The sequence below is a fragment of the Magnolia sinica genome, chromosome 5 (assembly GCF_029962835.1).
Source record: "Magnolia sinica isolate HGM2019 chromosome 5, MsV1, whole genome shotgun sequence".
NCBI lineage: Eukaryota > Viridiplantae > Streptophyta > Magnoliopsida > Magnoliales > Magnoliaceae > Magnolia > Magnolia sinica.
In genome coordinates this window covers 113,711,530-113,734,635 of record NC_080577.1, presented here as the reverse complement: position 1 = coordinate 113,734,635, position 23,106 = coordinate 113,711,530, and the positions used below count along the sequence as shown (strand labels likewise).

Below are 23,106 nucleotides of genomic sequence, written 5' to 3'. Positions count from 1 at the left end.
TCTGGTTCCACCTCTTGCTCCACTGGTAGGCTCTCAGGAGTTTCAACACCTGGTCAAGGGTTCGAGTACCCATAGGTGGTGAAATTCCACTAAGGCGTGAGTGTGTGGGGTGTGTGTGTGTGTGTTTAAAAAAAAAAAAGAAAAAAAAAAAAGGGGTCTCGGCCTGAATTTTGAACTGTTTTGGGCCGGGCTGCTGGGCTGGCCTTGTTAAAAATTCTAAGTTTTTGGGCTGGAGTCCGGTCCATTGACACTCGTACATTCAACCGGCTGAAATTTCACAAATGACGTATGTATGACGGTGTTTGAGGACGTGGATGACATAAGTACATGCATTGTCAATGCTACTAGAGGGCGTTTTTGCGGTGATTATATAGTCTCCACGACTAGTTTTTTGCCACTGCGGAGAAGCTGTAGGCAAACCATGAAAAAGAGTGGGGGGGTTTTTGGCTGATGCCAAACGGCTCGTAAAATGATCTGATGATTGATCTAGACCATCCATCATGTGGTTCCCTCCGGTTTCTATCTAAAAAAGCTATTTGATGGTATGAAGGTAATCCGAGCCAAAGAAATGGACAGATGCACCGATGGCACTCATCCGGTCATTTACCAAGGCCATCCATCATTCGCTTCCGACTTTTCAATGCCACGTATACATTTGGGTGTTATGCACGTGTACAGGGCTGGCATGTATGTACGTCGGCAGAAGTGAGTGCGGCTTACACTTAATGTGGGGCCCACCTTGATGATCTATACTATATCCACTCTGTCAATGCTTGTTTCTAAAAATTAAGCAGATCTAAGGCAGACCACACCACAGGAAAACAGTGGTGATTGAACGCCCACCATTAAAAACTTCTTAGGACCCACTGTATTGTTTATTTGCCATCCAATCAGTTGATAAAATCAACCAGATCTGGATGGAGGAATATAAAAATATCAGCTTGATATAAAACTTTCGTGGCCCAAATTTTTTTTTTAATGGTCATTCATCACTGTTTCCACTGGTGTGGTCCACCTGACATTTGAATCATTATAAATTTCGGAGGTAACTTCTAAAATGAGCTGGAAAAACGGATGGACAGCGTAGATATACAACACATTCATCATGATTGCCCCACATGGTAAGGGTAACACCTACTGAAGTGTTACCCAGGCAACACCTAATCCGCTCCCATCTCTAGGACGCATGATATTCATCGAGGCAATCACAGATGTGGGCCTGTTTTACAGTATACAGACTTCATCCAATCGGTCCCAACGGTAGGCTATCTGTGGTAGCTATTGGACCAACTTAAGAAACGGCTAGGATCGTGCATCCATATGGGAACTATCTTTCTATCCTCTCTTTTCCTTATAGGTTAGGCCCTAGCCCACCCAGCAGAACCAAGTGCAAGACCAGAACCCATGGACATGGGCTGGTTCATTTCCAGGCTTATTCTAAATGGTTTAAAATCATACCTGGAAGCCCACGTGTACTCCAGTGGCACCACTGGTTCAGCCCAGCATGGCTCAAACGTGAGGTCCGTAACAATGGGTGGTCCCCACCTTGAGCGCTGGCCGAAATCAGGCAAAACCCGCGAAAGAGGAAAATGGACGTTTGGTAAAAAAAATAGAAACCGTCTTTATTAACTATGTGAGGCCTTTATTGGGCTACAAATCCAAAAGCCCAGCCCAAAGCAGGTTGGGCCTGACCATTGCCGCTCACTTGGTACCGCGTGCGGAAATGCTCTGTAGACTCTACGATGGTGTATGTGTTTTATCCATCCATTTTCCAGATCATTTTAGGAGATGAGCATTCAAATATCAGGTGGACCACACCACAGGAAACAGTTCCGGATCATTCCGGATCCAAAACTTTTGTAGCTGCCAAGGAGTTTTTAATGGTGAGCGTTCAATCACCACTGATTCCTGTGGTGTGGTCTACTTGTTAATTATATCTATCTAATTTTTGGTTTCATATTCTAAAATGAGCGGAAAAAATATATGGACGGCGTGGATAAAACACATACATCATGGTGGGGTCCACAGATTATCCAGTAGCACACAGTACCGACGTCAGTGCATACTATACTACGCAATCCGAGCCCCTCATTTTAGGGTTAGGGTTTTATATATTAACGCAGGAGGCGTTGGAGAGAGAGAGAGGGAGAGAGAGAGAGATCGTCTTCCTTGCCGTGCTGCAAAGATGGGTAAAAAACCCTAACCCAATAACCCTAATAATACGTCATTGTTTTGCTCTGCCTGTAGATATTTTCGTTTTCAATGGCCTTCATCTTCATTTCTCCATCTTACTGTTACTGCAATTTCAGGTATCTCTCGTGATTCGATGCACAAGCGGCGCGCCACCGGCGGGAAGAAGAAAGCTTGGAGGAAGAAGAGAAAGTACAGTAGCTTTAATCCCCTTCTCCTTCTCCTTCTCCTTCATATCTTCTTCATTTTTTTTCCGATTTTGCCCCTGTTTAAAAAATCATATTCCTCAAGGAGTCCCCCCAAACCCTAGATTCTAGTACATGCATATATGGTTCCTCTTTTCATTTCATTCGATGTTTGTTTTGTTTCGTTTTCATTTATTTCTCTGGTTTTAGTCGTTTGCAGTAGAGGAATTAGGGTCCTGATGGGCCATTGTTTGGTGATCCGGACCGTTGATCTGGCGGGCCATCATATGGTCTTAGCTTGAAAAACCTGAACTATTGAACGGTCTTATCGGTTACATCAATGGCATTGAAAATGGATAGTTTAAAAATGCTAAGAAGCCTGCACTCCAAGGTTGGAATTTCACAGCTATGCCCTGTTTACCTTATGGTCCACCTCATTCACGGTTCTGATCACACTAAGATGATTGCCTCATGTATGGAAGAGAAGCCAGAGATTGGAGATCAACCATCTCCAGCAATGCTTGCAAACCTCTTTCTTCAACCATTGGGTTTTGTTCTTGGCAAATTGCTTATTTTAGTTGTAGAGTGCATTTGTGTGTACAGGTTCTTCTCCCCCTATATCATCGGCAGCTCTTATGAAATGGTGAAACTATGTAACTTAGTTCTGTTGATTCTTCAAAGACTCTGTGGGATACAAATCTTTCTGAGTCGAAGGGTTTGAATGATTGTGGCAACTATTGAAGTATTATGCTGGAGCATACTCTGCACAAATCCAAATATGATGTTAGTTTTTGATACATGCCACTAGTCACCTTGCATCAGTTTGGTTGCATCTACATTCTTAGCTTACTGGCTAGCCACTGTCTATGGGTACTTGAAAAGTACCCCAGAAGACACGGAGAAAAGTAATGTTGCATGAAGCTTGGTTGAACAATGATGGAGCAACTATTGAACTGTACCTTTTCATGAGCCGCTCCATTCAAGTATTTGATGTGTCTATTTCTTAATTGGTGTCATGGTTGATTTTTTTATTTTTGGTAGGATGCACAGTTTTTTTAAGTGCATGTATTAAATTCAGTAAAGCTGTTGGCGGAAGGCAGAATTTGAGATTGTTCCTTCAAGAGTTCTATAGTTCAATGAATGGTTTGCGATAAGTGTCAAATTAGATTGTGCAGATGATGGGTTCTATTGTTGAATGATTGCTTTGTAAAACAAGTGGCTTTTTGTGCAGATGGGCTTTCTTTTAGCTTTTATGCTAAAACTCAATGGTAGATGTTAGTGTAGAAGTACACTACAATTTTCTGCCCAGCACAGTGGATAGAAAGCTGCTTGTTTTGTCATCTCCATGGTGCACATGCTCATCTCTATGCAGATCTGGTCTACCAGTTGGTTTGCTGCACCATGAATGATCCATGGTGCAATAAAATAAAATAAATGCAGCAATCAATTGATCATTTGGATGCTTGTCTTTTTTTCTTTTCTTTTCTTGTTTTTTTTTTTTTTTTTGTTTTTTTGTTTTACCTATCCTTCAGCAGGCTGACAATTTGATGTCTTGGATGGCAGTACATTTGGCCAGATGTACAGTGGAGATGTGCATGTGGTTTCTATCCAGTGGATGAAAATGATTTATCTTTTTTTTTCTTTGTTTGGTTTGGTAAAGGTACGAGCTTGGTCGGCAGCCGGCCAACACGAAGTTATCAAGCAACAAAACGGTAAGGAGAGTCCGTGTTAGGGGAGGGAATGTGAAATGGAGGGCTCTTCGATTGGACACTGGGAATTATTCATGGGGAAGTGAGGCTGTTACTCGTAAGACTCGTATCCTTGATGTGGTCTACAATGCCTCGAATAATGAGCTTGTCAGGACACAGACCTTGGTGAAGAGTGCCATCGTCCAGGTGGATGCTGCTCCGTTCAAGCAGTGGTACCTTCAGCACTATGGCGTTGACATTGGCAGGAAAAAGAAGGCTCCTGCTGCAAAGAAGGAGGCAACAGAGGTACTGTCCATTGTATTGGTTTGATTCATTGAAGCTTATCAATGTTTGGAATCATTTATATGGTGTGCGCTGCCCACCAAGACTTGGTGGACACTTATCTCCCACAATTTGACACTGGTAGGCGTGAATCTTACGTTTTGATGCACATTTCAAAGTGAACTGGAAATTTAAAATTGAATAATCATGTGTCCATTGTATTGGTTTGATTCATTGAAGCTTATCAATGTTTGGAATCATTTATATGGTGTGCGCTGTGTCTACCAAGACTTGGTGGACACTTATCTCCCACAATTTGACACTGGTTGGTGGGAATCTTAAGTTTTGACACACATTTCAAAGTGAACTGGAAATTTAAAATTGAAATTCTTACAGAATATATATTCCTTCCATCTGTCTTTGGATGGTGGAGATAATGCGCACATGAAATCTACCTCTGTGCTCTTATTTCATCTCTCTTGGTTATTTGCTAAAACAAACTGTGATGGATTAGTAGCAGCAATATTCGAAAAAATAATTAAAAAAAAGGATTAATAGCAGCAATATGTGCAGTAGTTTTCCGAGGTCCAATTAGAATTAGAAATAGGCATGATATGGCCTTGCTATTGTTTCTATGATTCAATTGACTTGCTGCAGCTGTTGGACCAATAGTAATGCCTTTTAGGCTGCCATCTTTTAGAGTCGGAATTCTAGGGAAATGGTTATGTTTTTTTTTTTTTTTGAAAAGAATGTGCGACGCCCTTGCAGTAGTGCAATGTATGGCAAAAGAGCCCCAGTAGTAAGCAGCTGTGGTGTGCCCTCCCCCACAATAAATTAATTCAATATAATGTGGATTGATGGCCCACGTATCAGATATTAAACTGATTAGAATAGATAATACACTTGATTTTAGCCAAAAGGCTGAGAAGATATGTTATGTATGTTGAGCTTCTTGGAAGTTGTGAATCTTTGGAAGAAAATGTGCTCCATCAAGATATACCACAGCCATGGATATGCTTGCACTAATGCAAGGCAACGACTCCATTGCTGTTTTTACTGTCCTTGCTTCTCTGTTCTAGCTGTTTCAGTTTCTAGCATCACATTACCTTTTGCCTAAGCAAATTAGATTGTTTTCTGCTCTGGTATACCTGACTTTTGCAAACTGTTCTTGTTAAGAATGTGTTGGTTGATATTTTATCCACAGCATTGAGTTGCATACATGGTTGATATTCATGCCTTCGGGCTCTTGTTTGGAGTTGATTTTACAACTTTATATATATAAAAAAAGATCATGTGCTTCCTACATTGTTATATCAATGTAAATTCATTGCAAAACATACTGAAATAGGATGGTCTTGGTGGTGTGGGCTGCTTTTCGCCTATTTTGTATCTTCTATTTCTCTTGATTTGGTTCTGTTAGGTCTCTCTTTTATAATCTTGCTGGCTGGAAGATAATCTCTTCTTGGCTTGGTTGAGCTATTGGTGATAGCAATAAAGAGGGTCATTTGTTTTTACTGGATTCCATGATTCTGTTCATCATCCACATGATTTGGTGATTCTGTTGTTGTGGTACAGTGCAGCTAATAGAGAAGGTGAAACTCTTATGGCATAAAGCATCAGCAAGTCTATTTTTATCCAAACAAACATATGGTTGGACGGTTTTCATTAAATCCTGGCTGACTGAAAATTACATTCACAGGCTGCATTGATTCTGGACTGTTTTGTACATTTTCTTATCATCAGATCATGGTGACCTATCTGGTGATTATGCTTGCCAGAGTGGACTCTTATTATTGCTTGTCTGTTTGTCCATACAGGGGCAGGAGGGTGATGGTGCCACAGAGGAAGTGAAGAAGAGCAACCATGTTACTAGGAAGTTGGAGAAGCGTCAGCAGGGTCATAAACTCGACACCCATATTGAGGAGCAGTTTGGTGGTGGTAGGTTGTTGGCTGCCATATCTTCACGACCAGGCCAGTGTGGTAGAGCTGATGGGTGAGTAGAAAACAGTTGGAAAAATGTGTTCACTTGTTCATTCCATTGTTTGAAAGCTTGAAAAAAGGTGACTGGACTGAGTCAACTCAATCAGATCAGATTCTGTCTTGAATCAACAAAAAACTCTGTAGGCACCATGATTTGGTTGATTCAATCAAGACTCAGTCTACCCCACCAGTTTGAATTGCCGAGACTTGGCAATGTTCATAACCTTGTTGCAGACTTTGTCATCTATAATCCAGTCATTTTCCCCCTTTCAAATCATGGTTAATACCTCCTCTCATATGCATCAGCTGTTGAGATTGATTAGCTTTAAATCCCTTGTTAACAGATACATCTTGGAGGGAAAGGAGCTGGAGTTTTATATGAAGAAGATCCAAAGGAAGAAAGGCAAGGGTGGTTCTGGGGCTGCTTAGGTGAAATCTGCTCCGCCGATTTTGTTATACCCTTTAGATTTTGATGCCTCTAAATGCTTGGCTTTTATCTACAGGATGATAGGGGTCGATTGATCCCTCCTGACTGACAGTTAACATTTTTTCTTCCCTTAGCTTGGTTTGTGTATTTGTCCGCTGTTTCTGTCCCTTTTTTTCACACCCCTTCGACTGTTGTTTGAGTTTCAAAACCTTAGGTTGGTTTTTGCTAGTATATTTTATAATAGCATTAGCATCATAGCATGTCTGCACCTCTTGATTGAGTTTTAATTGGTAGGAATTGCAGTTTCTACACTTGGATGGCTTTTGAAATTATGTTAATAGTATATGTAGGACACCCTTTCATTGCATATCGAGTGGTTTGGTCACTGAACATAGCTTCACTTTGTTGGGTCTACTAAGCGTAGGTGTAGGATTCGTTTACATGCGGGCCCCATAGGATAGGAGCTGCCCAAAATATCTAAGGTTTGGACTTCCTACCTTGATTTTGGCATATCTTGGCCTATGTTTAGGATGGGGGTTGCTCAAGAAAATCTCCAACGTTTTGTTAGTAGACTACTCATTGAAGAAGAATGGCTTGGATCTTACCATTGGAGGATATAATTTGCACCACCTATCATTGGTGGGCCCATGAAATAAATGCTCATTGTAAGTGAACCGTGGGGCCCCCAAAATGCAAATGGTGTTTTACTGAAAAGTGAAACCCGCCTATTTTGATGAGATTAAGACATTCAGCTTGAGTAGAAAACAGAAAATGTATATTGAGTTTTGGACCCCCAACTGATCCATATCATTTTTCCTTTATATGCGGACCATTTATCTTTTTTCCTTAACCAATTTTAAAGCTTTTGAGTCTTTGACCCTATTAGATTGTAGCACGAGGTTCAGAAATCACCCGTCCTCTAAAAATGTGAAGTATACGGATGTCGGACCTTTCGTGTGGGGAAGCATCTACGAAAGCTCGCCATTTATATGAAACACCAATCCAAGTACCAAATCAAGTGCCCTTCTGGTCGCGCATCTGGGCACAAAACAAGCCACATTTACGTGGAGCCAATTGCGTTTTGAAATTACTCTCATGAGTCCTATCTAGCAGGGATTAACGTTATTTATTTTTTTATTTATTTTTATTTATTTTTTTTCATTTTAAGTCCCATCTTGATTTCATTTGTGACTGAGATGTGGTAAGTCCATCAGCCTATGGATTTGCGCCATTGCATTCATCATAGCAGCTGTTTGAATGTGGACCATTCACCATCAAATGGTTATGTGGTCTTCTTTTGGCTGAGGGTAGTTTTTATCATTTCAATGAACCAAACCTCCAATCCGAACCAAGGTTCCCAACCCCGATGCATATGCTTGTTCTGTTTTGGCTCTCCCCTTCTTTATCCACCTGTAACTGGCATTTCTCCACAGGTGTTTGGGCTAATGAACATGGCGTGCCACATGCATGTGCCAGGTTAGCCCGTGGGGTTGCGTCGTATGTCTCCTCCACGCTGTCAATCGCCAAAGCTCGATGATTTAATGCCTGCCGTTGAAAAATTGTTGCGGGCCACATATATTTTGGATCAAGGCAAATAAATATCACTGTAGGCGTGGTCCACCTAAGCTTTGGATATACTTTAATTTTGGGCTCATGACCTAAAATGAGCTCATAAAACGGATGGACGGTGTGGGTAAAACACATACAACATAGTGGCCCCCATAGAGTGTACTAGTGGGCAATCCGCTCTCTTGAGAGTTGATGCTGCCGATACGAAGGTTAAATAGGTACTGTTGGTGCCTGTGACTCTTTTATAGGATGAACTCGAATTAGACAGATCAAACTCGTGGGAACGAGTATCTCCAAAAACGAGATTGGCTAAGCAATATCTCTACCTCTGATTTGTAGACCACACCACAGTAAACAGTGGTTATTGACCATTAAAAACTTTTTGCGGGTTACAAAATTTTTGGATCTGGCTGGAAAATTTTAATGGTGGGCGCTCAATGACCACTGTTTTCTGTGGTGTGGTCCACCTGAAATTTGGATCTCCTTTATTTAAGTCCCCTTGCTAAACAGATGGACAGCATGGATATACGAATTACTTGTATTCCGCTTTGTGACCAACATACATTTCATGCATCCAAACTTGACCCATAACCAAGGGAACCAAATCTTAGATGTGATGGACGTACGATGATGTTCCATGCCATAAAATCAGGAGGATCCATGACTGGGTGCAGATTTGTGATTGCTGTTGTTTTTGTGAGCCGTTCATTTTCGGAAACTGAAGGAATAGTCTTGACTGTTCCACCAGGAACACTTTTCAGGGCATGGCCCATCCATGATGGGAACAATCCAAACCCTGCTAGGAAAACTTTGATACTCCGATAGAGGGTGATGGATGATCCGCAGGCACTTAGAAACTGCCTGGGCATTGCATTGAATGGTCGCATACAACTAGATCCATAAAAATTAAACTGTCCAAATAATGTGTTCCACTTTAGATTGTATCACAATCTAAAACTTATGCTTAATTGATTATCCGGCCATCCAAGCGGTGGACGGTTAAAATAAAAATAAAAAATAAAAGGATTTTTACCGCAAAATTTCCTCAAGCAATTGCATGTTACTAAATAATTGCTCCTTATTGATATTCAAGGGGAATTGCTTTACAGAGTTATAAAACACTCAAAATATCCCAAATTCAAGTGTAGCATATCTGATGATCTGATCATCCTGATGTATTGTTCATGTTATGATTATGGTGTGGTGCATACGTTTAACGGGTTGCATGTTATACACGTAACATGTGGGACCCCACAAGTCCGACGCTTCACTAATTTTTAAGTAGAAAAAGAAAAAGAAAATTAAAGGAGGCCATTTTGGTAATTTCATCTCTTGAAGAGAAGCATCAAGAGTTTACACAAATGGAGGGTGGGTCCCACAAGCCTAAGTTGAGTTAAATGCACATCACTTTCACAATTCTGAGTGGCTGCATATCAAGCTTCATACTCAGGCATAGTATCAAATAACTCCCTCTATTCTATTTCCATAACCCCATTCTCCCAGTTTTGGGAATTGAAACAGGGATTCAGATCCATGACGGGGTGCAGATTTCAATCACCATATACAGCAAACACCACTTCATTTCATACAAACGCCATAATACATCCTAACAGTCCAATCCCTTCACTACTCTAATCATACATAATTCATAAAATCGATCATAAACTAAAACACACCCAACATATTGATAGAGAACCCCACCTAATTCAACGGCTCTTAGGAACGAATGAAAGCAATTCCTTGGAATGCAGCCACTCCTTGACAACGACAACGGCATCGAACGTTCTCTTGACGCCGCCCTCCGCAGCTTCGATCGTGAGATAGTATTTGATTCCGGACACGACCTGCTTCTCGGCTTTGACAACTTGGGAGAAGGCGATCGGACCCCGTCGGCTCGTCTTGTTGAATTCCTGGACGCAGAATTTCCCAAGGGTCTGGACTTCCTGGTTCGATTTCACGTCTGTGATTTCCTCCCTCCCGCCGAGCTTCCCATCTTTTCTGCCGCCCAGTTGGGTTGGAGAGGAGAAGGCGTTGGAAGTGAAGAAGATGAGGAGAAGGAGACAGAGGAGGAGAGGAGATGCTGCCATGGATTTTGATTTCTTTCGGCTTGGAAACGTATTTCCACAGAGAGGGCGAGAGATGAGGATAGGAAAGAATGGGAAAGGTGGGTCCTTTTTATAGGGGAGTGATCGTATCGGATCATATACGTGACTTTGCATCTTTGGAAGGTATATACGTGTTATTAATTTGACATGTGTGGCCCACCTTTCTGTAATCCTGACCGTTGCTTACTTTCCTCCCAGCGCGGATGCACAGTTTCCGTTTTTTGTTGATAGGTTAATCTAGATTAGCAATAATGTTCTACATTCAAGTTAAAGAAGTCGGAATTTCTCTGTCAAATATCGTTGTTTCCGTGAAATTTTTTGGCCATGGAGCATCCACATGGTAATTCAATAGATCAATGGTCTGGATTTCCGTAAGGAGGGTCCCACCTTCTATAATTGGAAACAAACGTTCGCTCTGAAAGGTGGTATCGGGTTTCTTTGTTTAGTTGGGTGGGAAAACAACGGTTGAGATTTTGCGGTTTTCGTATCCGTAAATCGTGAAGAGAGGGAGCGAGCGACACAGCAGTCAGCACGAGCGGCATGCTGCGGATTCTCCGACTGCGCAGTTTAGCACACAGTAACCGTCACCGTGTAGTATTGAGAAAGCTCTGAAGGCCCACCATATCTGTGTTATCCACGCCGTCCATTCATTTTTTTTCATACCATTTTAGGGCATGTATCCAAAAAGAAACAGATCCGAATCTCAAACGGACCAAGTTATAGCAAACGCTTGTGATTGAATGCCCACCGTTAAAAACTTTCTGTGATTGTATACCTCATCTCATGAACAGTTTGGATGGTCCTACTCTTCCCGGGTGGTAGACTCGCAGGAGTTTCAACACCGGGTCAAGGGTTCGAGAAAATAAAGTGTCAATACAGAAGGAAAATAATGAACAAAAAGTACAGAAATTTACGTGATTATATATATATATATATATATATATATATATATATATATATATATATATATATATATATATAAAGTGTGTAAAAAAAAAAGAAAAAAGTTTGGATGGCAAATAAGCATCACTTTGAGCTTTAGAAAGTTTTCAATGGTGGACATTCAATCACCACTGTTTCCTGTGATGTGGTCCACCTGAGATTTGGCTCCAACTCATTTTGGGGCTCATGTCCTAAAATGACCTGAAAAATGGATGGACGGGCGTGGATGGAACGCATACATTATAGCAGGCACATATCTTTTCCAGTAATACACCGACGATAGGTGTCATGCCCCGAAATCCGGGACCAAAGTTAGCTAGGCCCGAACCCGAATTTCAGGACCGTGAGTTGTACTTAAACAAAATATAGATCGCAACCCACATTATTTTCATGCATTTTTAAGGCAATCAGAGTAGCTAAAAAGGGTCAAAATAATTATCATTAAAAACATCCACAAATCAATCCTTGAATATTTAGTTATATTGATATTCAAAAATAATTAATAACAACATACATTGATCTTTAATTAACTTTTAAATAAATAAAGAAAAAAGTCTTAAATCTTGTCCAACTGGTTCTTCATATACAAACTTTGAAAAATAATTTATACGGGTGTGAGCGCAACAGCTCGTTAGGTTACATCCTTCCCAAAATTAAAAATTCTACGTTAACACAAATAAAACTCAATAATACAAATATGATTAATTACGAGTATTGAGTCATCATTTTACATGACAACAATAATAATTTATTTTCATAATAATAACAGAATAAGACAATGCAGTTATCTAAAATCCTTTTTGGTTCAATTCAGGGCAAAACACTCGTGTGTGTTCATCCTTTTAGGGAATGACCCTCGGTAGAGCATCGATGCTGATACTTTTAGGGAATGACCCTCGACAGAGCACCTGGTGAATAAACTTTTAGGGTAAATACCCAAGATAGAGCACTCGTGTGTGTTGATCCTTTTAGGAAATTGTCCAAGGCAGAGCACCCGTGCCAATCCTTTTGAGTATGACCCTGGGCAAAACACCCGTACTGTGCCGATCCTTTGGGAATGACCCTGGGCAGATCACCCTATAAAAATAACATGGTGTTCCTTTTGGGACAGAACACCTGTATATTGAAATACATTATTCATCATGTAATAATAAAGGAAATAATTGTAATTTAAACACGCCACGATAAATAAAATGAAGTCAATTAATAACTCAAATAAATTATCTCTACAATATGCAACCAAGAAATCAAATAAGTTAATATGTAACTAATGACAATGATTAAATAAATTTAATACTTACATAAGAACTAATCAAATTAATCGATATGTTAATTTAAAATTTTCAACAGAGAAGATCACCTACCTGATGTGATGATAAAACACCCTGATATAGATATAAATTTTTGTAGGATTATTCTCTGGATAACAAAGTCTGCTACAAAATTGATTCGATGTAACGATCACGAACAAAATTGGATTTGTATGCTAGAATTGGTCCGATCAGATAAGATTTTCCTATGGTTCCAATACAATTCTCATAATAACGATTTTTATCTGTACAAACACTTCCGAAAATAAATGAATAATTACAAGCTAATTGACTCAGTGAGTTAGCTTATATTACAACTATACATTGCTTTCAGATTAAATATCTGGAAAATAATTTACCTATTACAGGATGTAAATATACATACTAAGACGCTAGATATTAATTAATGGTCAGATCTATTTTTAATAGGCCTCATGGAAAGATTTACTTACCATAATACTGATTTACATATATTAGACGGCGATGGTGTAGACGAAGAAGACGATCATGTCAAAATCTGGATTGATGCATTTTGCAATACTGACAGTTGTGGATGGTTCTTACAGACCGTACAAAGCTTGTGAGCTCCACAGATTGAAGCTTATATTGATTTTGTTGGTTGATTCTGAACTTGGAAAGTGCAGCAACTAATTGTATGAAATTGAGAAGTAAAAAGAAGAAGAGATTTTATTTATTTATTTTAGAGATCTCAATGGTAGTTATTTTAGAGATCTCAATGGTAGGCTTTTCAATGGCCGTGAATCGATGAGTGAGAAGGTTGGAATCATTGAGGAGAATCTCTACAATTATAAGAGAGAAGATTTGTATATGAAGGAGTGTGAAAGATGAGGGAACGTGTGACTATGACTTCGTGCACAAGGAAGATTTCTACTTTCGGTTGTTGTAATCGTGAGGAGTGGGTAGTGACGTAGGGTCCACCATAATGGTTGAGAGAAATCAGGCCATTAATCAGGTTCTACAGGTCCTAATGCTAAAAAAATTAGTTTAAATCAAGCTTCCAGGTGAGCCACATAAAATGTTTTTAGGCAAAAGAATTCAAGGGCTAAGGTTAATCGAGGGTCCGGGTTCATTGAACGGTTTAGATTAAGGAATGAGTCTCACCATGATGATGGCATGCATGGTGGATGGGTTCATGTGCGCAACTGTACGGCGGAAAAGAAGGAAAGATAGAGAGTTGTGGAGAAGAGGTTTTGGTTGTGGGGTGACGTGTTCTTGTTGCTTTGTTTTGTTTTGTTTTTTTAGAGAATGGGCCTCACAGGAATGATGTGACAAATCCACATCGTTCATCAGTCTTGTCGGGTCAAGATAGGGCAAGGGCCCAAAAATGAGGGCAATCCAATGCTCAAGTGGGCCACATCATAAGGAACAACGGAACCCACCGTTTTAAAAAAGACAGAGTGTTACAATAGGTGTTGCGTGTTAAAATATGCTAACCAAGTCTACGTGCCATGTTGGGAAACGGGAGGCAAGACGTGGAAAAATTTCAGCACTGGAAACCTATGCGGGGCATCGTGATTTTTACTAAAAATCCGTCCATACATTTTTTTAGCTCATTTTAGGACTTGAGACCAAAATTGAAGAGGATACAATATTCAAGTGGGCTGCACAAAAGGAAAAGGCATGTAAATTCATTCCATTGAAGGGTCAACATTGAAGTTTACATGTTATTTGTACCGTTAATGAAGTAATTCTTAGGCAGCTTGACTCGTGGTATTAGATGAGATTAGGTGGGATGTAATTGCATTCGATCCCATGCAAATTTCATCCAGCATTTTGAGATAATGGAAAATGTTAGAATTAAGTTAGTGGAATTGCGCTTGGTCCCTCTTGAATTATGAGGACTTTAGCCTTGTTTCCTACATTTAGTATTTGGAAATTTTTGGAAAGATTTATTGATGTTTATAAGTTTTGTAGGTCCTGCTATAATGTATGGGCTATATCAAAACTGTCCACTTATTTTTCAATATCATTTTAAGGTATGAGCCTAAAAATAAGGAGATCTAAAGCTCAAGTAGACTTCACCATCAAAAGCAATGGGGATTGAACGTCTACCATTGAAAACTTTTTGAGGGCTACTAAAATTTTGATTCATGGTGATATTTGTGTTTTCCCATCATTCAAATTTGTTTGACCTTATGAACAGGTTGGATGGCTAATAAACATCATGGTGGACCCTAGGAAGATTTCAATGTCGGGAGTCATTGTCTCTACTACTTTCTATGTTGTGGTACACGTGAGCTTTGGATCTGCCTTATTTTTAGGCCCATGCCATAAAATGAGGTTGCAAAACGGATGGACGGTACGAATATAGCACATGCATGTTATTTTCAACAGTTTCAAATACTAATTAGTATATTCATTCAATGGTCAACAAACTAACCACTGAATGCCACAATGACACAAACACACCATAGAGTAATGTTTGTCCCATATTGTCCCATAGTAAAATAGGACAATCCCTGTCACATGCAATGATTATATATTTTTTAATCACATATCACCTAATCCCATTTAATACCATGTGTCAAACACCCTTTAGTGGATGAACTGAAAACATAGATATTAAGTTGATTAAAAAATTAGGTGGCCAAATATTTCAATTGTGGACATTCAATCCTCATGTTTTCGGCCCACTTAAGTATTGGATTTGACTCATTTTTATCATCCTGTCATAAAATGAGCTTACAAAACGAATGGATGAGTAGATTTTTCATAAACATCGCGGTGGGTCCTCTTCATGTGAAAGGCGCTGGAAGCTTAAGTGAAGCCCACCATTATGTTTGTGAGAAATCTACCCTGCCCATTCATTTTTTTGAGCTCATTCTAGGACACCAGGCCAAAAGTAAAGAGAATCAATGATTCAAGTAGGCTGCACTAAAGGAAAAGGTGAGTAGGGAAATTCCTACTATTGAAGTATCTTTGAGTCGGCGATGATGTTTACACGCCGTTTATATCGTTAATAATGTTACTCCTACTAGGATGAACTGAAAACAAAGATATTAACCTGATTAAAAAGTTGTGGCCCCACGAATATTTCAACCATGGACATTTAATTCTCACGTATTCATCCCACTTCAGTATTGGATTCGGCTCATATTAGCCTCATGTCATAAAATGAGCTCACAAAATGGATAAACGGAGTAGATTTCTCACAAACCACACAATGGCTCCACCTAGGTTCTAAATCCAGGCAGCGGAAAACATGCACCTACAACTTACAGCCCGTCTGGAAACTTAGGTGGGGCCGACCATAATGCTCATGAGAAATCCACTCCCTACCAAAATCAAAGAGGAAGCCCACCATAATGTTTATCCATTACAAGAAATTATGAGATATTCACACCGTACCAAAATCAAAGAGCATTGAAGATTCAAGTCAGCTGCATTAAAGGCAAATTTGGGGAGGAAAATTCCCACCGTTGAAGCCTACGGCTCGATTTATACTCTTCATAGCCTAATTCCTATTGAAAACATAGAAATGAGCCTGCTTGAAAGGTTCGGTTACCCGATTACCCCCACGAATATTCCAAATGTAGACATTTAATCCTCATATTTTCGGCCCACTTCAGTATTGGCCAGTTCATTCTTAGTCTCATGTTATAAAATGAGCCCACAAAAGGGATGGATGGATAGATTTCTCACAAACATCAGGGTGGGCCCCACCTAGGTTCACTGCCAAAGGCTTGGCAGGAAATCTGCGTCCTTTGGTCTAACAATCATACATCGTATTTGAGGACACTTGTTTAATACAAAATACCATTGTGTTTTTTTTTTTTTTTTTCCAACTGTCCAATAAATGTTCACCAATCCAATAGTCACATAATCAAATTACGGGTCGATAACTAGCATCCCTAGTTTGTCGGTTTAATTGAGATCGCTTTTATTCCAGGTATGAAATTTCTAAGCCCCGGCGTATCATCGATCTCACTATTCTAGAGTATAAAAAACTTCCCGGATTCCACGGCTAAGGTATGGGCGTATCCTATAGCAATTGGTTGGGATGTATTCTAGCAAATCTCTTCTCGGCAAGAGAAAGTTTATGAATGGAATTTACAGACAGTCACTGCTCACACATGACAGTCGTCGATGCTTTCAACATCAGAGACGCTCGTATATTGGAACGGAAATCGTAAACATCTCCTGGGCAAAATGGATAGTTAAATTAATTGATGGATGGTCCACGTTCAGAATACTTTTGAGGCTTCAAAAATTTAAAACTTATCATCTACATAGTGGTTTCGCATGATAAGCGGATTAGATGTATAACAGTGTGCCAAGAAACGCGTATAAATGGGAAAAGTTCGACATGTACACCCCCGCGATTGCACTCACTATTTCTAGTTTGCGGAAGGAGAAATTTACGACTGTGGACCCCATCTTTTATCCAGTGGTTTTTATAAAGGAATACAAACTTAACATACGAACTTAGACCTCCTAGTACGGACACTAAAATTGAGGATGAAAATACCCTTCCTGTCACTGCGTTGCTTTAATTGCCGTTTCTTTCACCCCTTTCCTCACTCTACTTACAGTAAGAACGACAAAAAGCCCATTTTGATGTGGCCCTTTCCTTATCAACATTGGATTGCATCCTCTCCATACATCAGCATTTGTCATCTTCTAAAAATGGTCAGTCTAGTGAAGAAAGGACGCACTACAGGTATATTTTAAACTCAGTTGGGTCCATATTGAATGTATGTAGTATATCCACGCCATCCATCCATTTTTCCATCTAATTTAAAGGGTTGAGCCCCAAATTGAAGCATATTAAAAGATCAAGTGGATCATACCACGGGAAACAGTGGGGATAATGATTTCCACTGTTGAAACCACATTAGGCTCAACAGTGATGTTTGTTTGTTATTAAACCTGTTCATAAGATCATACGGACATGGATTAATATAAAATACAATTAAAAGCTTGATCCAAAACTTCTGTGGCTCCTAAGAAATGATCAACAGTAGAAGTTCAATTCAAAATTATCATGTGGTGTTGTCCATTTGAACATTGGATATGTTTTAGATTTTTGGGCTCAAGTCATGAAATTATCTGTTGAGTTTGCCTTGCTGATTTTCTAGTTTGCCCCGTTCAATTTCATGTTTGCCTCTCTAATTCTCTAGTTTCCCCCTTCAATTTCCAGTTTACTCCGCTGATTTTCTAGTTTGCCCCGCCCATTTTTCAGTTTGCCTAGCTCGATTTCATGTTGCCCCGCAGAGTTTCATGTTTCCCCCATTGAATTTCATGTTTCCCCTGCTGAATTGCATGTTTCCCCCATTGAATTTAATGTTTCCCCCACTAAATTTCATGTTTAGCCTGCTGAAATTCAAGTTTGCCCCGCCGAATTCCAAGTTTGCCCCGCTGATTTTCATGTTTGCCCCGCTGATTTTCATAAATTTTCCCGCTGAATTTCATGTTTGCCCCGCTGAAATTAAAGTTTTTCCCGCTCAATTTCCCCTGCTCAATTTCATGTTTACACCGCTGCATTTTATGTTTGCTCTGCTCAAATTCACGTTTGCCCCGCTGAATTTATAGGTTCCCTCCCTTAATTTCTAGCTTGCCTCGCTGAATTTTCATGCTTCCCTCGCTTCATTTCTAGTTTGCCTCGCTCAATTTTCATGATTGCCTCGCTCAATTTTCATGATAGATAGCGTCATTGAATTTAGCGAGCACCACATGAAGTCATTCATATCTTCGAAGCCCTGATCCTTACTCTCTCTATTTGTTTATTTAAAAAATTAACGTATTGCTTACTCTTTATGTCCTTAAGTTCTTTATCATTCTCATCTATTATAGAATGTGAGTACTCGATCTTCTATTATTTAATCAAGTTGTGTATTATGGCAAGCTTACATGTAAAGTTGCCAATTTGCCCCGCTGAATTTCTAGTTTGCCCCACCCAAATTCACATTTGCCCTGCTTAAATTTCAGTTTGCCCTGCTGATTTTGTAGTTTCTCCCGTTGAATTTCTAGTTTGCCCTGCTCAATTTCATGCTTGCCCCGCTGAATTTGTAGTTTGTCCCGCTCAATATGCAGTTTGCCCCGCTCAAATTTCAGTTTGGCCCACTTCAATTCCAGTTTGCCTCGCTTAATTTCATGTTTGCCTCGCTCAATTTGCAGTTTGCCCCGTTGATTTTCTAGTTTCCCTCGTTGATTTTCCAGTTTGCCCTGCTAAATGTCATGTTTGCCCCGCTCAAATTCTAGTTTGCCCCACTCAATTTCATGCTTGCCTAGCTCAAACTGAGATGTTCATTTGGGGAGATTTCCCTTCATGTATTATTCGGAGATTCTGATCTCTTAGAATTGTAGCTCTCATATTATCAGCGAGGCAAGCTCAAAATTTAGCGAGGGAAGCTAGGGATTGAGCGAGGGAACCCTAGTAATTGAGCGACGCAACCTAGGAATTTAGTGAGGGAAACCTAGAAATTCAGCGGGGCAAACATGGAATTGAGCGAGGCAAACTAAAAATTGAGCGAGGGAACCTAGGAATTTGTAAAATGCAATGGTTGAATAATTGAAAAATGAGATTATTCATTAATACACATTGAATGCTAAGATTACACATTGAATTTCTGGTAGTTTGCCCCGCTAAATATCTAGCTTACCCCACTCAATATCCAGTTTGCCTCGCTCAAATTCTAGTTTGTCTCACTTATGTTGATAGTTTGTCTCGCACAATTTTTGATATTTCCTCGCTCAATTTCTATCTCTATTTTATATGAATTGGGGTAAGCATGAAATTGAGCCGGGCAAACATGAAATTTAGTAGGGCAAACTAAAAATTGAGCGGGGCAAGCATGAAATTCAACGGGGCAAACACGAAATTCAGCGGGGCAAGCACGAAATTAAGCGGGGTAAGCACGAAATTCAGCAGGGCAAACATGAAATGGCCAGTCCACTGAAGAAAGCACGCACCACAGGTATATTTTCATATATTGCCTGTTGGATGAAGCTTGCATCTGGGCCTTTGGTTCATCTATGTATACATCATCTGATGAACATGATGAATTATAAATAAAACATCATTGTGGGGCGTAGCAAGCGAAATTGGGTTCTGGGCTCAAACCCTTAATATAGATAGAAAAACGGATGAATGTCGTGGATAGTCCACATATATTTAAGTTGAATCTTGGGCCCAATTCAGTTAACTCAACACGATAAAAGCATACTGATCAAAATGATTTCAAATTTCAAGAGTTCTTGGTCTATTTGACCTACTTCTCGACAACATGCTCGAGTAGTCGCTGACATTCCCAGTTCATGATTGGTTAAAATCCCCGAGTAATGACCTTAAAAATTTTTATTTTTTTATTTTACACATGCATACACACTCACGCCGTAGTGGAATTTCACCACCTATGGGTACTCGAACCCTCAACCAGGTATTGAAACTCCGGAGAGTCTACCACCGGAGAAAGAGTTCATTGAAATTCATGTTATGCTAGTTCAATTGCTTTTCAATTATGTGTTATGCTAGTTCAATTGCATTTCAAGTTCATTGAAATTCATGTTACCCTCGCTGAATTTTCAGTTTTTTTAATTATTATAAAACTGTCTTTAGAGCTTCTCATTAAGATCGAAGAACCAATTACAATTTCAGGGGACCTGAATTTCCAGTTTCCCCTGCTGAATTTCGTGAGTGCCCTGCTCAATTTCATGCTTGCCCCGCTCAATTTCATGTTTGCCCCACTGAATTTCTAGTTTGCCCCATTGAATTTCATGTTTCTCCCTCTGAATTTCATATTTGCCTCGCCCAATTTCATGCTTGCCCCACTGAATTTTCAGTTTGCCCTGCTCAAATTCTAGTTTGCCCCACTGAATTTCATGTTTGCCCCACTTAATTTCTAGTTTCCCTACTCAATTTCATGTTTCCCTCGCTGAATTTCATGTTTGCCCCGCTGAATTTCATGTTTGCCCCCGCTGAATTTTCAGTTTGCCCCGCTCAATTTCTAGTTTGCCCCGCTCAATTTTATGTTTGCCCCGCTCAATTTTCAGTTTGTCCCGCTCAATTTCATGTTTGCCTCGCTGATTTTTCATATTTTTCCCGCTGAATTTCATGTTTGCCTCGCTGAATTTTCAGTTTGCCCTATCTCAAATTCTAATTTGCCCCGTTGAATTTCATGTTTGCCCCGCTCAATTTCATGTTTGTCCCGCTCAATTTCTTTTTTGCCTTGCTGAATTTCATGTTTGCCCCGCTCAATTTCATGTTTCCCTCCCTCAAATTATTACTTGCCTCGCTGAATTTTCATGCTTCCCTCGCTCCATTTCTCGTTTGCCTCGCTCAATTTTCATGATTGCCTCATTCTATTTCTGGTTTGTCTCGCTGAATTTTCATGCTTGCCTCACTCAATTCCATGATAGATGGCGTCGCTGAATTTAGTTAGCACCACATGAAATCATTCGTATCTTTGAAGCCCTAATCCATATAAGCTTATTCTCTTTAGTTGTTTATTTAAAAAATGAACGCATTGCTTACTCTTTATTTCCTTAATTCCTATATCATTCTCATCTATTATGGAACATGAGTACTCGGTCATCTATTTTATATTTGTCCTGCTCAATTTTATGTTTGCCCTGCTCAATTTCTAGTTTGCCTCACTAAAGTTCATGTTTGTCCCGCACAATTTCATGCTTGCCCCGCTTAATTTCATGACTGAATGGTTTACATTGATGATAGGTTGCACCATGTGCCATTTAAAATCTTGTAGAACGTTGGGGGCGTTAGCAAAACCCATGTATGTGTGTACACATGAGTATATGTATATCTATGCATATATGTATGTATATACACTTATATGTGTATATATGGGTGGGTAGGATTGGGACAAGCTTAAGTCGAGCTTGACCCATTCATTTATGGCAACATCTTCTGACCCAAGACCCATAACCTAGCAAACTCAACTTCCCAGAACCTAGCCCATGACAGCTGACAATCAGTAAGCAGATGATACTGACAAGGCATATTTTTGTTTCTACTCGTAAGTTAAAGTTTTGTTTATATCATTCACATAATTTCTAACTCCCATTTAAGAAGGCTACAATGATATACAAATCATGAAAAATTTCCTGAATTGATGTCAGCAAAATCACCCCACGTATATCTTGATTACCTTTGCATCAAAATTTTCACTTAGAAGAATGTTGGTAGATTAAAGATCTCTATGTAAGAAATAGGGAGTTATTTGATACTCCAGCTATGTATGACACTTGATAGACTGACACTTACAAATGGTACACGTAGAAAATATTAACTCAAATTAAATCGGCTAATTTTGGAACACAATGTCTCTGAGTAACAGTTTAAAAATCATATGGCTTGGAACACACTGTCACTGAAATTCAAGTTTGCTCCGCTCAATTTCATGTTTGTACTGTTGAATTTCATGTTTGCCCCGCTGAATTTCAGTTTGCCCCGCTTAACTTTCAGTTTGCCCCGTTCAATTTCATGCTTGCCTCGCTCAATTTCATGTTTGCCCCGCTGAATTTCATACTTGCCCCGCTCAACTTTGAATTTGCCCCGCTCAATTTCATGCTTGCCCCGCTCAATTCCATGTTTGCCCTGCTGAATTTCATGTTTGTCCTGCTGAATTTCATACTTGCCCCGCTCAACTTTCAGTTTGCCCCACTCAATTTCATGCTTGCCCCACTCAATTTCATATTTGCCCCACTCAAGACCGTGATAACCTGAGTGAACCTGACCCCATCTCAAGTTGGGCCAGTTGATTCAAATCCAAGTTATAGTGAGGTGTAGGTTGGGTTGGGTTGAGGGCAACCTGAGCCCAACATGATCTCTAGAGGACCCAACATATCAGTTGTGAAACCTAAGGCTAACATTTTTGTTATTCCTTTGAATTTTAGATGTTCCAATTGTGCAACCATACAATTTATTGTTTGATATTTATTTGTCAACACATCAACAAATAATATCTTCAATAGGATGTATTAGCGATACAAGTAGGCACTAATTTTGAGTAGGAAGGTGGACCCAAATTTACAAATGTCATGTGAGACTCAACTATGGATAGACTTTCAACTAGTATCAAGTTTAGCTCTGGTCGTAGAAAGTTAAATGATCCAGTACTTCCCACCTCTTGTGATGATCAGTGCAATTATACAATTGATGAACTGATCTTCTATTAAGTAAGATTTTAAAATAAAATAAATTTTAGTTCTCCTGATGCATCTAAATCAGAGTAATTATTTGGACAATCTAATACGAAATAATTGTACATTATATAACGCATTTTTATATGCCTGCGTATCATCCTTCAAAATCTGCCAAGCATCGGATCTTTTCCCTGCCGTCTGGACTCTGGAGTGTTCGCGGATTGGCTACTCCTCCTTCCCCCAGCCAATGGTTGATGGTCGGTGCTATGTGGGACCACAATGATGTATTTGTTTCATCCATGC

The 23,106-nt window shown here is 39.7% G+C and overlaps 2 protein-coding genes and 1 non-coding gene across 5 annotated transcripts; 1 reads left to right on the top strand and 2 right to left on the bottom strand.

Annotated features, from left to right (window-relative positions):
* Positions 1-2,051: 2,051 nt before the first annotated feature.
* LOC131246797 (small ribosomal subunit protein eS8) lies at positions 2,052-7,839 on the top strand. Of its 3 annotated transcripts, none has more exons than XM_058247208.1 (6): positions 2,052-2,189; positions 2,310-2,382; positions 4,036-4,369; positions 6,163-6,338; positions 6,670-6,754; positions 7,639-7,839. In XM_058247208.1, exons 1-5 carry the CDS (start codon positions 2,186-2,188, stop codon positions 6,752-6,754), a joined length of 672 nt encoding a protein of 223 aa, XP_058103191.1. In that variant the 5' UTR covers positions 2,052-2,185; the 3' UTR covers positions 7,639-7,839. The 3 variants fall into 3 exon arrangements, with proteins under 3 accessions (XP_058103191.1, XP_058103192.1, XP_058103190.1); XM_058247209.1 differs by lacking the exon at positions 7,639-7,839 and adding an exon at positions 7,282-7,600; XM_058247207.1 differs by lacking the exon at positions 7,639-7,839 and adding an exon at positions 6,829-7,022.
* LOC131247770 (U2 spliceosomal RNA) lies at positions 5,092-5,278 on the bottom strand. Its single transcript, XR_009172040.1, has one exon. It is a non-coding gene; the product is annotated as a U2 spliceosomal RNA (small nuclear RNA).
* A 2,044-nt stretch (positions 7,840-9,883) lies between the features above and the next one.
* LOC131246798 (cysteine proteinase inhibitor B-like) lies at positions 9,884-10,477 on the bottom strand. The gene has a single exon (XM_058247210.1). The coding sequence runs from the start codon at positions 10,406-10,408 to the stop codon at positions 10,028-10,030; it is 381 nt and encodes a 126-aa protein (XP_058103193.1). The 5' UTR covers positions 10,409-10,477; the 3' UTR covers positions 9,884-10,027.
* Between the last annotated feature and the right edge of the window lie 12,629 nt (positions 10,478-23,106).